Source organism: Panthera leo, chromosome F2 (genome assembly GCF_018350215.1).
Source record: "Panthera leo isolate Ple1 chromosome F2, P.leo_Ple1_pat1.1, whole genome shotgun sequence".
NCBI classification, from domain to species: domain Eukaryota; kingdom Metazoa; phylum Chordata; class Mammalia; order Carnivora; family Felidae; genus Panthera; species Panthera leo.
The window spans coordinates 35026558-35043129 of NC_056695.1; the positions used below are offsets into that span (position 1 = coordinate 35026558).

The following is a 16572-nucleotide window of genomic DNA, read 5'->3' on the forward strand; positions in this document are numbered from 1 at the left end:
GGATATTCTTTCCTGCTTTGTCACAGATTAGTTGGCCGTTCGTTTGTGGGTCCATTTCTGGGTTCTGTATTCTGTTCCATTGATCTGAGTGTCTGTTCTTGTGCCAGTACCATACTGTCTTGATGATTCCAGCTTGAAGTCTGGGATTGTGATGCCTCCTGCTTTGGTTTTCTTTTTCAAGATTGCTTTGGCTATTCAGGGTCTTTTCTGGTTCCATAAAAATTTTAGGATTATTTGTTCTAGCTCTGTGAAGAATGCTGGTGTTATTTTGATAGGGATTGCATTGAATATGTAGATTGCTTTGGGTAGTATCGACATTTTAACAATATTTGTTCTTCCTATCCAGGAGCATGGGATCTTTTTCCATTTTTTTGTGTGTCTTCTTCAATTTCTTTCATAAGCTTTCTATAGTTTTCAGTGTATAGATTTTTCACCTCTTTGGTTAGATTTATTCCTAGGTATTTTATGTTTTTTTGTGCAACTGTAAATGGGATAGATTCCTTGATTTCTCTTTCTGTCTCTTCATTGTTAGTGTATAGGAATGCAACCGATTTCTGTGTATTGATTTTATATCCTGCCACTTTGCTGAATTCATGAATCAATTCTAGCAGTTTTTTGGTGAAATCTTTTGGGTTTTCCATATAGAGTATTATGTCATCTGTGAAGAGTGAAAGTTCCACCTCCTCCTGGTTGATTTGAATGCATTTTATTTCTTTGTTTTGTCTGATTGCAGAAGCTAAGACTTCCAATACTATGTTGAATAACTGGCGAGAATGGACATCCCTGTCTTGTTCCTGACCTTAGGGCGAAATCTCTGTTTTTCCCCATTGAGGATTATATTAGCATTGGGTCATTCACATATGGCTTTTATGATCTTGAGGTATACTCCTTCTATTCCTACCTTCTTGAGGGTTTTTGTCAAGAAAGGATGTTGTATTTTGTCAAATGCTTTCTCTGCATCTATTGAGAGGATCATATGGTTCTTATCCTTTCTTTTATTGATGTGAAGAATCATGTTAATTGTTTTGCGGATATTGAACCAGCCCTGCATCCCAGGTATAAATCCCACTTGTTCGTGGTGAATAATTTTTTAATGTATTGTTGGATCTGGTTGGCTAATATCTTGTTGAAGATTTTTGCATCCATGTTCATCAGGGAAATCGGTCTATAGTTCTCCTTTTTAGTGTGGTCTCTGGTTTTGGAATCAAGGTAATGCTGGCTTCATAGAAAGAGTTTGGAAGTTTTCCTTCCATTTCTATTTTTTGGAACAGTTTCAAGAGAATAGGTGTTAACTCTTCCTTAACTGTTTGGTAGAATTAACCTGGAAAGCCATCTGGCCCTGGACTCTTGTGTTTTGGCAGATTTTTGATTACTAATTCGATTTCCTTACTGGTTATGGGTCTGTTCAAATTTTCTATTTCTTCCTGTTTCAGTTTTGGTAGTGTGTATTCTATGTTTCCAGGAATTTGTCCATTTTTTACAGATTGCCCATTTTATTGGCATATAATTGTTTATAATATTCTCTTATTACTGTTTTTATTTCTGCTGTGTTGGTTGTGATCTCTCCTCTTTCATTATTGATTTTATTTATTTGGGTCCTTTCCTTTTTCTTTTTGATCGAACTGTCTAGTGGTTTATCAAGTTTGTTAATTCTTTCAAAGAACCAGCTTCTGGTTTCATTAATCTGTTCTACTGTTTTTGGGGTACAATAGCATTAATTTCTGCTCTAATCTTTATTATTTCCTGTCTTCTGCTGGTTTTGGGTTTTATTTGCTGTTCTTTTTCCAGCTCCTTGAGGCGTAAGGTTAGGTTGTATATCTGAGATCTTTCTTCCTTCTTTAGGAAGGCCTGGATTGCTATAGTTTCCTCTTTTGACTGCCTTTGCTGTGTCCCCGAGGTTTTGGGTTGTGGTGGTATCATTTTCATTGACTTCCATGTACTTTTTACTTTCCTTTTTAACCTCTTGGTTAGCCCATTCATTCTTTAGTAAGGTGTTCTTCAGTCTCCAAGTATTTGTTACCTTTCCAAATTTTTTCTTGTGGTTGATTTCGAGTTTCATAGCATTGTGAAAATATGCACGGTATGATCTCAATCTTTTTTTACTTACTTAGGGCTGATTTGTGTCCCAGGATATGGTCTATTCTGGAGAACATTCCATGTATACTGGAGAAGAATGTATACTCTGCTGCTTTAGTATGAAATGTTCTGAATATATCTTTTAAGTCCATCTGGTCCAGTGTGTCATTCAAAACTATTCTTTCCTTGTTGATTTTTTGATTAGATGTTCTGTCCATTGGTGTGAGTGGGGTGTTGAAGTCCCCTACTATTATGGTATTATTATCAGTGAGTTTCTTTATTTTTCTGATTAATTGATTTATGTATTTTTGTGCTCCACATTTCGCGCATAAATGTTTACAATTGTTAGGACTTCTTGGTGGACAGACCCCTTGATTATGATATAATGCCCTTCTGCATCTCTTGATACAGTCTTTATTTTAAAGTCTAGATTGTCTGATACAAGTATGGCTACTCCGGCCTTCCTTTGTTGACCATTAGCATGATAGATGGTTCTCCATCCCCTTATTTTCAATCTGAAGGTGTCTTTAGGTCTAAAGTGGGTCTTTTGTAAACAGCATATATATAGATCTTGTTTCCTTATCCATTCTGTTACCCTATGTCTTTTGATTGGAACATTGAATCCATTGATGTTTAGAGTGAGTACTGAAAGATATGAATTTATTGCCATTATGATGCTTGTAGAGTTGGAGTTTCTGGTGGTATTCTCTGGTCCTTTCTAATCTTTGTTGCTTTGGGTATTTACATATGTATATATATATATATATATATATATATATATATATATATACACACACACACACACATATACATATATATACACATGTATATACATATACATATACATACACACATATATATACACACACATATATATGTGTGTATACACATATATACACATATATATACACATATATGTGTGTATACACATATATACACACATACATATACACATATGTGTGTGTATATATATATATATATACACACACATATATATATATACACACCTATATACATATATATACACACACATATATATATACACACCTATATACATATATATACACACACATATATATATATATATACACCTATATGTATATATATGTATATAGGTGTGTATATATATATATGTATGTATATACACATAGATGTGTGTATATATATATATTTTTTTTTTCATCTTTTCTCCCCTCAGAGAGTCCCCCTTAAAATTTCTTGCAGGGCTGATTTAGTGGTCCCAAACTCCTTTAATTTTTGTTTGTCTGGGAAATGTTTTACCTCTCCTTCTATTTTCAATGACAGCCTTGCTGGATAAAGAATTCTTGGCTGCATATTTTTCTGATTCAGCACATTGAATATATCCTGCCACTCCTTTCTGGCCTGCCAAGTTTCTGTGGATAGGTCTGCTGAAAACCTGATCTGTCCTCCCTTGTAGGTTAAGAACTTTTTTTTTCCCTTGCTGCTTTCATGATTCTCTCCTTGCCTGAGTATTTTGTGAATTTGACTATGATATGTCTTGTTGATGGTCAGTTTTCGTTGAATCTAATGGGGGTCCTCTGTGTTTCCTGGATTTTGATGTCTGTGCCTTTCCCCAGGTGAGGAAAGTTTCTGCTATGATTTGCTCACATAACCCTTCTATCTCTATTTCTCTCTCTTCCTCTTCTGGGACCCCCATGATTCTGATGTTGTTCCTTTTTAATGAGTCACTGATTTCTCTAATTCTTAAATCGTGCTCTTTTCCCTTATCTCCCTCTCTTTTCTGCTTCATATTCTCTATAAGTTTATCCTCTATATCGCTGATTCTCTGTTCTGCCTCATCCATCCTTGCTGCTGCTGCATCCATCTGTGGTTGCAGCTCAGTTATAGCATTTTTAATTCCATTCTGACTATTTTTTACTTCTTTTATCTCTGCAGAAAGGGATTCTAATCTATCTTTGACTCCAGCTAGTATTCTTATTATCATGATTCTAAGTTCTGGTTCAGATATCTTGCTTGTATCTGTGTTGGTTAAATCCCTGGCTGTTGTTTATTTGTGCTCTTTCTTTTGGGGTGAATTCCTTTGTTTTGCTATTTTGAAGGGAGAAAAGGAATTAATGAGGTAGAAAAATTAAAATTAAAAAAAAATAAAATAAAAACGAAAAATTAAGGAAACATATTTATAATAAAAATTAAAAATAAAAATGAATTTTTCTCTTTCTGTATTCAAGAAAAAGAAAATAAATGAAAAAAGAGAAAAGAAAAAAGAAATCGTTTGAAAATTTGAAAAAGTCAATACACTGTAGTAGACTAAAATAAAATGATGGAAGTAAAATAGAATTTTAAAAAATTTACATAAAAGCAAAAAATATAGTTAAAAAATAAAGAAAAATATTTTTAATAGAAATTGAAAGTAAAAGTTAAGTTTTTCTCTTTCTGCATTCAAGAAAAATAAAAGAAACGAAAAAGAGAAAAAAGAAAATGAACAAAGAAGAAAAGGAAATCGTTTGAAAATATGAAAAGGTGAATACACTGAAGTAGACTAAAATAAAATGATGGAAGTAAGATAGAATTTGAAAATTTTTCACAAAAGTAAAAAATACAGTAAAAAAATTAAAGAAAAATATTTTTTATAAAAATTGAAAGTAAAAATGAGTTTTTTCTCTTTCTGTATTCACAAAAAAGAAAAGTAGTGTAAAAGAGAAAAAGAAAGAAAGAAAATTGAATAGATGGACCTACTAACAGATTGAAATAGTACTGAAACTATTCTGTTTTCCTGTAGAAGTCAGACTATGAAGTGCTTTATAGTCCATAAACAAAGTAGGTGGTGAGACTTGTGTTCTTGAAGAGCAAGGTTGGCCCAGTTGGGCAAGGCTCAGTGTAATGGCTCCGTTCTCCACTAGATGGCACTGGTAGCCTACTGGGGTGGATTGTTGGGGTGCCCATAGGTGCATATGTGCATGCACGGGTGCGGTGAAAATGGCATCACACAGCTACCCAGTCTCTAGTATCGTAACTCTGTTCTCCCTGATCAGCAATTGCACACCCGTCCTCTGTCTTCAGCTTTCGTGTCCTCCCCGCTTCTTCACTATCTGTGACCAAGCCCCAGGCACTACCTGTCTCCTGAGTTTTGCCTCGGATACGGCTGTTTTCCCCGGCCCCTTACTTCTAAAGGACTGCGGCTTTGACCCATTCCGCCCCTCTGCAGAGGATCTCAGCAAGCAATGGCCAAATGCCAGCTGTACCCAGGAACACTTGCAGGACCCTGCTGCTGCCAGTGCCCTGAGACTGTGGCCAGGTGCCAGCCGCCCCAGAAAAAGTTTGCAAGACAGTGTAGCAGCAGCTTTTCAGGGATTATGGAAAATCACAACACACATCTGGCACCAGGCTTCACCCTGTACGTTGCCACCTTGTCCCAGTACCAGCGAATGTGGCCGTTTTCTGGGGTCTGCTGGGACCAGGTGGCTTCAACAGCCTCTACCAAATGTCCTTCCAGCAGTGGAACTGCTTTTCCCCATGTGGCCTGATAACCTCCCGAACCCCACTCTGTTCCTGGGGATTCACCCTTCCCACCAGAGCACCACCAGGTATGGAGCTGCGGAGTTGCAGCATTTGCTCTCCCCTTGTTTACAGTCTTGATGGAATTTAAACCCTCTCCTTTCTCCTTTCTCCCTTTTTAGTTTAGTCCCTGTGGCTGTTTCCAATTTTTCACTTTCTCTCCAGCTATGTTTGGGGAGGGGTGCTTTTTCCATATTCTCCCTCCACCCCCAGTCTCCGTCTTCTCTCTGCCTGCAAAAGCAGCTCCTTGCCCACCACCAGCTTCTTTCTCCCCAAGTTCACCTCTCTATGCCATGTACCTGCTGAATTCTGTGGTTCAGGTTGTGCAGATTATCGTGTTAATCCTCCATTCAGTTTTCTAGGTTTGTAAGATGGTTTAGTGTTTGTCTGGCTGTATTTCATGGACGCGAGACCCACAAAAAACTTCCATGCTGTTCTGTCATCTTGGCTCCTCTCTGCCTCTCTCTCTTTTTATCCCCCCAATGTTCATCTGTTTTGTTTCTTAAACTCCATGTATGAGTGAAATCATATTGTATTTTTAATTTCTCTGGCTGACATTTCACTTAGCATAACACACTCTAGCTCCATCCACAACATTGCACATGGCAAGATTTCATTCTTTTTTATGGCTGGGTAGTAGTCCATCATATAAATAACTTCCTTATCCATTCATCAGTAGATGGACATTTGGGCTTTTCCTATAATTTGGCTATTGTTGATAAGGCTGCTATAAACATCAGGGTGCATGTGCCCCTTTGAATCCATATTTTTGAAATTTTTTTAATGCTTATTCATTTTTGAAAGACAGAGAGAGACAGAGCACAAGCAGGGGTGGGGCAGAGAGAGAGGGGGACACAGAATCTGAAGCAGGCTCAGATCTGCTGACAGCTGTGCTGACAGCTCAGAGCCTGACACGGGGCTCGAACTCACGAACTGAGAGATTATGACCTGAGCCAAAGTCGGATGCTCAACCAACTGAGCCAACCAGGCACCCCTGAATCCATATTTTTGTATCCTTTGGGTAAATAAATACTTATTAGCACAATTGCCGGTTGTAGGGTAGTTCTATTTTTAACTTTTTAAGGAACCTCCATATTGTTTTCCAGAGTGGCTACAACAGTTTGCATTCCTACCAGCAGTGTGAGAGGGTTCCCCTTTCTCCACATCCTCACCAACACTTGTTGTTTCCTGTGTCATTAATTTTAGCCAGTATGACTGATGTGAGGTGATATCTCATTGTGGTTTTAATTTATATCTCCCTGATGATGACTGATGTTGAGTATCTTTTCATGTGTTTGTTAGCTAAAAATTTTAATTTATAGAAAATTTTTCACCTACCTGTAAATGTTCATAAAGGAAATTTATTGTAGCATATTTTTAACTAGCAAAACTTGGAACCATTTAAAAGCTTAAATTTAGAAAAAAATTATTGCATTTCTCTAAATTATGGTACCTCTACACCATGGGGTCTTAAAAATAATGTTTATCTACACATAGTGAAGTGGAAAGTTCACTAGAAAATATTGAAAGTATAAAATAAGAAGTAATTTAAAAAGGAAATCATACCACAGAATAATTTAAATGACATGAAGCATTTATTTTAAACTATGTGTGCTAAGCTGATGGAAAAATCTTAACATACGAGATAGGATTCAATGAAAATATCGTGGTAAATAAGGCATAATATATTAGTAAGAATGAGAGTGAGAAGTGTGACCTTTAGGAACATGAATACATCAAAAAGCCTCAAAGTATATAGAGAAATAACTGATATGTTTATAGCAAGAAACAAGTGCCATAATCATTGAAGTTAACTCTTTATATACAGTCTTCTCAGGAACTGGTAGACTGAATAGATTAAAATTAGGGACAACTAGAAACTGAACGTTACAAATAAAGAATTCACGCCATTAGATATATGTAAAATTCCATATCCAAGAGCTGTGCCCCCTGCTGCATATAAGACGTAAGAAATATTTACAAAAATACATTATACATAGTGTTCACATAGAGTCAAGGGCAAGATAAACAAACCTTAGAATTGTTTTTAAAAGGACAGCAAAAGTACAGTCCTAATTGTTTGGAAAGTTATATATTATTGTACCCCACTGATTAAAGGCTATTAAGAAAACTGTCAACCATATAATAATAAAATCACTTTACTTTAAAATATGTGAAACATAGTTAAATCAGTAGATAAAAAAATGTGTGATGTTGAATACATCAGAAATCAAGAAAAAAGAAAAGTGAATGATCTAGGCATTTGACACCAAAGGTTTAGGAAAAAGAAAGCAAGCCCAAATAAAATTTGAAAAATAATAAAATGAGGAGAGAGATCAATGAACTATGAAACAATAACTGCACGGAACAGTGTTAGTTTTGAAATGAAATGCTGTTCAGAAAAAAATACCAATAGCCAGTAAGGAATTATTCTTCTCATGACTTCTGATGTGACAATTGGAAAAAAATAGTTTTATTGGACTTATAACTAGTCCCTAGCATGTAATAAACAACAGAAATAAAAAGAACAATGCCTAATACTTAGTTTCTGTGAATCCTTCTGCTTTTTTTTCTATCTTATTTACCTTAAGTAATATCAAATTTGATTTTTCATAATGGTCTAGTGATTTCCAGTTTTAGAATATGTGCCTGAGTTTTTGATGAGGAGCTTCAAAATATAATTTTTAAATAGAAATCAACTTTAATTCCTGAACATCAATGAATATAACCTTTATATAATAATAAAATTTCATCTATGTAATTCATGACTAGATCTTTTCACTTAATATTGTGTTATAATCCTTTGGATATTTCTTTTTTCTTTTTTTAAAATTTTTTAACATTTATTCCTTTTTTGGGAGACAGAGAGAGACAGTGTGAGTGGGGGAAGGACAGAGAGAGAGGGAGACACAGAATCCAAAGCAGGCTCCAGGCTCTGAGCTGTCAGCACAGAGCCCAACGTGAGACTCAAAACTCAGAATCATGAGATCATGATGAGCCAAAGTCAGACACTTAACCGACTGAGCCACCCAGGTGCCCCTGGATATTTCTATGTTGTTTGTCATTTTCTATGTAACCCAAGAGGAAAGGGTATAGAGATAAGAACATTAATCTTGACCTCACTGACATAAATTCTTTGTAATGGGAAGCAGGATCCAAGGCCAAATAAGTAAAATTAGGAAACATAATGGGGGTGGGGAGGGATAGTTAAGTCTTTACAGGTAATTTGCATGATTCTTTTTCTAGTCAAAATAGTTGTATTTAAAATTTCTTACTTAAGTGGTGATACAAATTTTTGTAATATATTAAATTCAGACTCTTACCTAGATGAAAATGGTTTTTCTAGATTGTCTTCATTAAGATAAACATTTGCTATGATTATTATAAAGACCATACACATTATGCAGGTAGCAAATATCCCCCTCTATGGAATGAGACTGCCTCATAGATTTTGCTGTAGTGGTTCAGCTTTTCCATTGTTGCCTTGCCTTCAACGATGAACAATTTCCATGGTCTTTATCTTCTTTGATATTATATATGCTTCTCTATGATCTATACAGGGCTTGACTTTCAAGAAAAGATTTGCAGTAGTGCAGCTCTGGAAGTTTAAAATAATGGGCTTCTTTAGTGTCTGTTTAACTTTATCCTTTTCTTATAACAATTGCCAGGAGGCTCCATGCCTCCCTTTATTTTTATTTTCTTAAATTTTCTTTTCTTTTTAGGTTTATGTATTTTTGAGAGTGAGAGACAGACAGAGAGGGGGTGAAGGGGCAGAGAGAAAGGGAGACAAAGAATATAAAACAGGCTCCAGATATTTTTTCTAGATTAAAATTTTTGGTGTCGTTTTGGGGGTGTCTGAGTGGCTCAGTTGGTTAAGCGTCCAACCTCAGCTCAGGTCATGATGTCAAGGTTGAAGAGTTTGAACCACTGCATCGGGCTCTGTGCTGACAGCTCAGAGCCTGGAGCCTGCTTCAGATTCTGTGTCTTCCTCTCTTTTTGCCCTTCCCCTGCTCATGCCTGTCTCTCTCTCTCTCTATGTCAAAAATTTTATTTTAATTTTAGTGTCATTTTGTTTTATATAAACTGAGGATGGTTAAGAACTTTAAATTTAAAATATTTTTAGAATACAATGTGTTCTTACTATAAATATACAGTGGGAATTATAAATAGTTCCTTCTTTCAAGTACTGGACAAGATAGTAAAAAAAAACAGTACCTTACCAAAAGCCAATAAAACAAGCTAGATTTTTCATATATTTTTAAAAAGTCAACACAAAGAAAATGAAAAAAACAAACATAGTAACAGGGTCATTAATCCCTCGATTTGCAATACTGAATTCCTTGATCCATTTACAATCCAAAGATGTAACTTAACAGGGTGGTAAAATCACTTTGGAAAATGACAACTGTACTCAAGACAAAATAAGTCAGTCCTAAATGGATGCCATAGTGCTCTCTGTGGCCACGATTCCATTCCTGAGCCAAAGTCGGATGCTTAACCAAGGCCACCCAGGTGCCCTTGGCCAACGTTAGCCACCCAGGCGCCCTCCATGCCTCCCTTTATATCCTACTGATTGACCAAAAGAAGTAGAACAGTTATGTGATAGGCTCTAGTATCATATAACCTTTCCTCTATTATCATATAGCCTTTTGGTAGAAAGTACTCTGCTTTTCAGAATAGAATCTATGAGAAAATTTCTTCTTGTCTATGCAATTTACAAATAATTCTACAAACATACTTTACTTTTATATCTTAAGATAAATTTATAATATCAATGTTTGGCTGTAAGAAACACAGTATAAGACAGCAGAAGTGTTACCATAAATTTTTATTTAAGCAAAATAAATGATTGGTGACAGTAGAATAACCTTTTAATTTTTTAATTATAAATTTTGAGCTCTGAATATTATGTGAGTAAAGGGAGATAACATATTCTCATAAACATGTCAGCAAAATAATTGAAACGCTACTTGATTTATAGTAAAGTATTTTCCATTGTAAACTGGCATTCATTTTTTTTGCCTATGGTAAATTATGTTTACCATTGTCACCTTGTTCTTTTTTAACCATAATTTTTAAAGAGCTATGCTATTCTCTAGCTAGTTTTCAATAACACCAATATTTTTCCTTGTGCTGATATATACTCTATGAAATGAATGCTTTTGAGTAATTGAAAATACTTTTTAATTGTCTACTTTATAAAATCGCAAGAAAGATACACATATATCTTTATATTTATGTTATCACTTTTGTTTGGGATTTTCAGAAAAAAATATTGATATGTTTTAAAATCAACAAATCTGAAAGTCAATTTGAAATAGTAACTTTAATACATATAAATTCAGTCTATTTTATTATTTAAATTATATTTTATTGATAACTTAACATTACTTAGGTCAGATGTCTTTTAATTTATATTGCTTTGTAACCCATTGATATTTGTAAAGGTATTATCCAGTTCACCTTCAAGTATATCTTGGCCTTAGGGTGGCTTCACAAATTTGAGAAAATAGTGATGATAATAATAATTAAATGATTTGTTATGCAATACTATATGCCAAAACTTAGGGTTAAGTACTTTATATACACTTAATTACCATGTGTCGAGTATAGAACTGCAACTCCCAATTTTTCTATCTTAAAGATGAAAAACTTAAAGCTTAAGAGAAGTTCTATAATTTATCTAAGGTCGCTTAAGAAGTGGCAAGGGCACCTGGGTGGCTCAGTTGGTTCAGCGTCCAACTTGGGCTCAGGTCATAATCTCAGGATCTGTGAGTTTGAGCCCCGCATCTGGCTCTGTGCTATCATGACAGCTCAGAGCCTGGAGCCTGCTTCGGACTTTGTGCCTCTGTCTCTGTTTCTCCCCCGCTCATGCTCTGTTTCTGTCTCTCTCAAAAAAAAAAAAAAATAATAAACACTAAAAAAAAAAAAAAAAAAAAAGAAGTGGCAGAGTAGAGTTTTAAACCAAACCATTATGGCCTCAAAGCCACTGCTTTTAACCACTGCTATATTTAGTAGAATGCCTGGCCTGGATCAAGGCATAGGCTCCAGGGAGGCAACAGTTAAATATTCAGGGATTTTGTGAGCTGGTTGTTAAGCCACTAGCAATTTAAAATTAGCCATGGTAGGAATATTAACACAATAACAATCAGTAAATGCTAAAAATTGGGACTTGTCCCACACTTTCGTCTCCTCCACCTGATAGTTTACTAGCATACTGTTGCCTTTACTGCCAAAGTTTTGTCAATATTTACTTATGTATTAGGTTACAGATAGAAGTAAAAGATGTAAATTTGTCATTTTCTGAGTACTACCTATAAACTGCCATCCATTAAGAAATTTTCCACTAATAGTTACTGAATTAAATGTCATCTTTTATTGTCATATCTAAAATAATTTTGTATAGAGAAGAGTGTAAAATAATGAATTGTCTCTTTTATTTTCAGTGATAGTGGAAAGTGGGAAGATAATTTCTTTTGTGGCTTATATTTATTCTGGATATTGTAATATTTATAGAAATATTGTAGGACTTATGAAACTACAACCAAAAAAAGTGGTAAGTTTTAAACTTATTTATTCTCTTTAATGATAATTTAATACAACCTAATTATTGCATAGTTGTTGTTAGTTTGTCTTGTGGAATTTGTGTTCAATTTTTTTTACTATTTTTTATTGTTTCTTTTCACTGAATTATAAGATACAGGAATGTAAGATAAGTTGTAAATTGAGTTGTAAGACATAGGAATGACTAGAAGCACAGTAAGAGATGCTTAACATCTTTATTCCTCAGAAAAATGTAAATTAAAACCACAACAAGGTATCACTTCAAGCATATCAGATTGGCTAAAATACACCTAACAAATGACCCAGAAATTCTACTCTAGATATTTACTCAAGAGAAATAAAAATATACATCTACAAAAAGACTCACAAAGTCTTCATAAGCCAAAAACTGTAAGTAATCTAAATGTCCACTAACAGTTGAATGGATAGAAACATTGTAATATATTCATACAATGGAATGCTACACCTCAATAAAGAAAGCTAATGATGCATACAAGAATATGGATGAATCTCAAAGCATTAGGTTGGGCAAAAACATCAAACCCAAAAGACTGCAGGCTGCATAATTCCAGTTTTATGAAGTTCTAGAACAGGCAAAACACTAATGCAGAGTGATAAAAAAAAAAGTTGGAACTAATCTTTTTTTGGTTGGTCAGGCAGTCTTCAATGGAGTTCAATTTAATATGTAAACTTAGTTGAATTTTGCTATATTAGTTATATTTAGTGTGAGGATTTGCCATTTATATAAATGGCAGTTCTTCAAGTGAGATATTGCTTTTAACCCCAGGATACTTATTAAAGTCTTTCACCTCTTCTGAGTCCCTGTCATGTCATACTCTGAGAGCTACATTCTTTTTTTTTTTTTTTTTAAACTTGCTACTCATCAACTCATCCCTGTTTTCCATGGTGTTGAGGTCTCTCTGAAAAGATAATTTCGACTTTCAACCTTTTCCTCCAGAGATATGCATACTGAAAACCTGTAGGCCCTCTTCCACTGTTTCTAATTTGGGCCTAAATTGCTAGTTCCCTGGATCAAACTCTCTTTCCATGTTTCTTTCTTATTTAAATAAGAAAGTCTGCATGGAATTCCATCTCAGCCATTAATTCTATCAGTTCTGGTCCTGGCATCTGTGCTTATTTTTTTATTCTCTGTTAGTCCACCCATGCAACTGGGGCTGAGCTAACAAATGGTAGTTCACAAAACATTCAAAGCTAAACTCTATTTACAAAATGCTATCCTAGGACCTTGAAAAAGGGAATGAGCTCAACGTTTCCTAGACATCTTGGTGGATTAAAAAATTAGGGGCACCTGAGTGGCTCAGTTGGTTGAGCTTCCAACTCTTGATTTTGGTTGGGTTCATGATCCCAGGGTTGTGGGATCCACCCCTATATCAAATAAACTCTCTTTCTCTCTCCCTTTGCCTTTATCCCCCAACTTGTGCTCTCTTTCTAAAAACAAACTTAAAAAATTAATTCATAGATCACTAAGTGACAGTACTTTCAATTACCTTAGATATGGTGAAGTTGTCTATCAATTAACTACTGTTCTATATAGTTTAACTACATGCGTAAATAACTTTTCTCTGATTTGAATGAAATTGCATTTTAAATACCATATACCAAAATGTTTTATGAACAGTGAATTCTGATGATAACAGTATTTATCATTGTGTGAAATTGGTTTCATTGAACATCTATGATCTATATCTTTTACAGAAAAAAAATCAAAAACTTGTTTGTATGGGCAAACTTAATGAGAAGGAATCCTTTGGTGAGATTAGTGTTCTTCTTCAAGTTCCTTTCACATGCACAATAGTTACTGGAAAAGAGGTTGAGATGGCAATCATTGAAGATAAGGACCTATTTGGTAAGTACATACATGTCTTTTATACCATTTTATTTGATGAGTTTTTGGCAATCATGGATATATTTCACAGAAATATTAGGACACTCAAGTAAGTATGTGTGTATATATTTTATTTACATAAGCAGTATACCTGTAAATAGCCTCCTTTAACACCTCATGGTCTGTCTGATTTGACTGTGCCACTTTTAGAATGTATTAACAGTTTTTTCTGCTAATTCCCAAATTACCATTAATGGCAACATTCCTTTCCTTTATGAAGTATCTTTTGGTTTGTCATCTCTACAAATATTGCTTCTATGTTTCTGGTTCAGGTCAAGGTATACTATCTTCCAGTGTACAACCTAGATCAAGTGTATATGAAGATCATGACTTGTGGTGTTTGAACCTTTATCTGAAATTCTAGCATTCTGAAAATATTAAAAGAATAATCTTTTAATATTCATGCAGCCACCTGTATTTGGTCCTTCAAACATTATACTCAAGTAGTATATGCACTTGACTATGAAGGATAAATGAATAGGGTTAATAAGTAGTGACATAATAAGATATTAAAGAAAGGTAAAATTTTTGTATAATAAAACTAAGAATATCAAACATCAGATAAAAGATAAAAAAGGAAAAAATCATAGAAATTAACATGAGTGAGAAATTTGCTTTAAATAAACATTGTCAATTAGAAACACTTTCATGATTATCCATGTATGATTGACTGAATCCCTTTGTCTTGCATTTCAAGGTTTTTTTAAATGTTTTTTAGGAAATATTTACTCTCTACTTGCTTAACTGTAATTTTGCTTAACTTCAAACCCATATATCTGTTCCTAAAAGTTATAAATTTGAAATAGCATTGACTAATTTTCTTTGCTTCTGTGACATTCAAATAGAAACCCTCCTCAAGGTAAATATCACTTAAAAATAAATACTAACCACCAATTAAAATTACAATACTCTCACTTGTTATAGGCTAGGTTTTTCTTTTCCTATACTAATAATGTTAACTGGTGCAAGGCAAATACACTGTGGACTCATTTATGTAAATCAACATTTCACACATGAAATTACTGCTTTCAAGTATGTATTAGAATCTTCTTTGCTGCCTGACAATCTAAAATTAAAATAGATGGCTTAGTATAAGCTTTCGTTGCATTTTTTATGTGTGCTGTCCATACTTAAAATTCCCTTCTATGTTTTGTTCATTTAGGACTGATGTTATAAAACTGCTGACATGTTGTGTGCCTAATTAAACATTTCCTAGACAGAAATGTTCTTACGGACTATATTTTGCTTGTTTTGTCATGACTTATAAGAAAATAAAATATTTTACAGTTGGCCTTTTAGCAACACAGGTTTGAATGGTGTGGGTCTGTGTTTACATGGATTTTAGAGAGACAGAGTGCTAGTGGGGTAGGGGCACAGAGAGAGGGAGACACAGAATCTGAAGCAGTCTCCAGGCTCTGAGGTGTCATGACAGCACAGAGGCGGACGCTGGGCTCAAACTCATGAACCCTGAGATCATGACCTGAGCTGAAGTGGGACACTTAGTGGACTGAGACATCCAGGCGCCCCTATTTTTGCATTTTCATATCCTTATCATCTGATATATGAATCCATCTCTGTAAAATAGCGTAGGGAGGAATTTAAGAGAAAGTAAAATGTGCTTTAAAAAATATCACGTTGATGAGAAATGGAAGCATTAAAATAGAATAATAAACATGAGCAAAACCCAGAATATGTCAGCTTGTAATCACGATGGTATTGTTATTATTTGGTGTATTACATTGTATTTAGGAATAATTGTTTATTTTTGAGGTGGTCCATTAAAAAGTAAATAAAACCAATGTGCTCTGACAGAATCCTCAGTCATATGTAGATTACACTGCCTATGCTTTCTAATAATATCAAATATTGTTAAACATACTATTTCTTTTTAGAATTGTAAATGTATTACTGGAAAACCAAATTAGAGTTCATATCTTTTCTCAAGTATACAAGTCACCCTATTTGTTCCCACATAAATCATATTAAAGGGCCAACATTGCTTAAATGATCCAGTTTATCAACGATATTTAGTAAATACCTAAAGGGAACAATGCATTCACCATACCTACCTGGGGATAGGTAGAACAGAATTTAAGAAACATGAGAGATTACATAAATGTTAAATACTTTATCTGGAGAATTATATATATAACTATCTGTGTATAATCATAAAAGAAGCCATGCAATAATTAGTTTTGAAATATTTAAAAATACTTGAAGAGTGATTTCTTTGTTCATTTAGGTTGTTGACTTTTGGAAGATAGGAAATAATTTGTTTTGCAGTTTATGTACATGCTTCTCAGACATTACCTTGAACACCTAAATAAAAATGAAAACAAATATTATTAAGTTTAAGCAAATATAAATATGCTCTTTTTATATAATGCCACTGGGAATATAGTTTATCAGATTATTTTTATGAAGGTAATATATTTTGTCCAGATTCAGAACTTATACCTCAAGTCATTTAGATTAAAATTATGAATACC

General features: G+C 34.2%; 1 protein-coding gene across 1 annotated transcript in view; it reads left to right on the top strand.

Moving 5' to 3' along the window:
- Positions 1 to 16572, top strand: part of CNBD1 (cyclic nucleotide binding domain containing 1) — a 467744-nt gene that overhangs the window by 360320 nt on the left and 90852 nt on the right. The window contains exons 9-10 of the mRNA XM_042924364.1: positions 12060 to 12169; positions 13894 to 14044. Coding sequence (XP_042780298.1) covers positions 12060 to 12169; positions 13894 to 14044 — 261 coding nt within the window. The remainder of the gene's footprint in view (positions 1 to 12059; positions 12170 to 13893; positions 14045 to 16572) is intronic.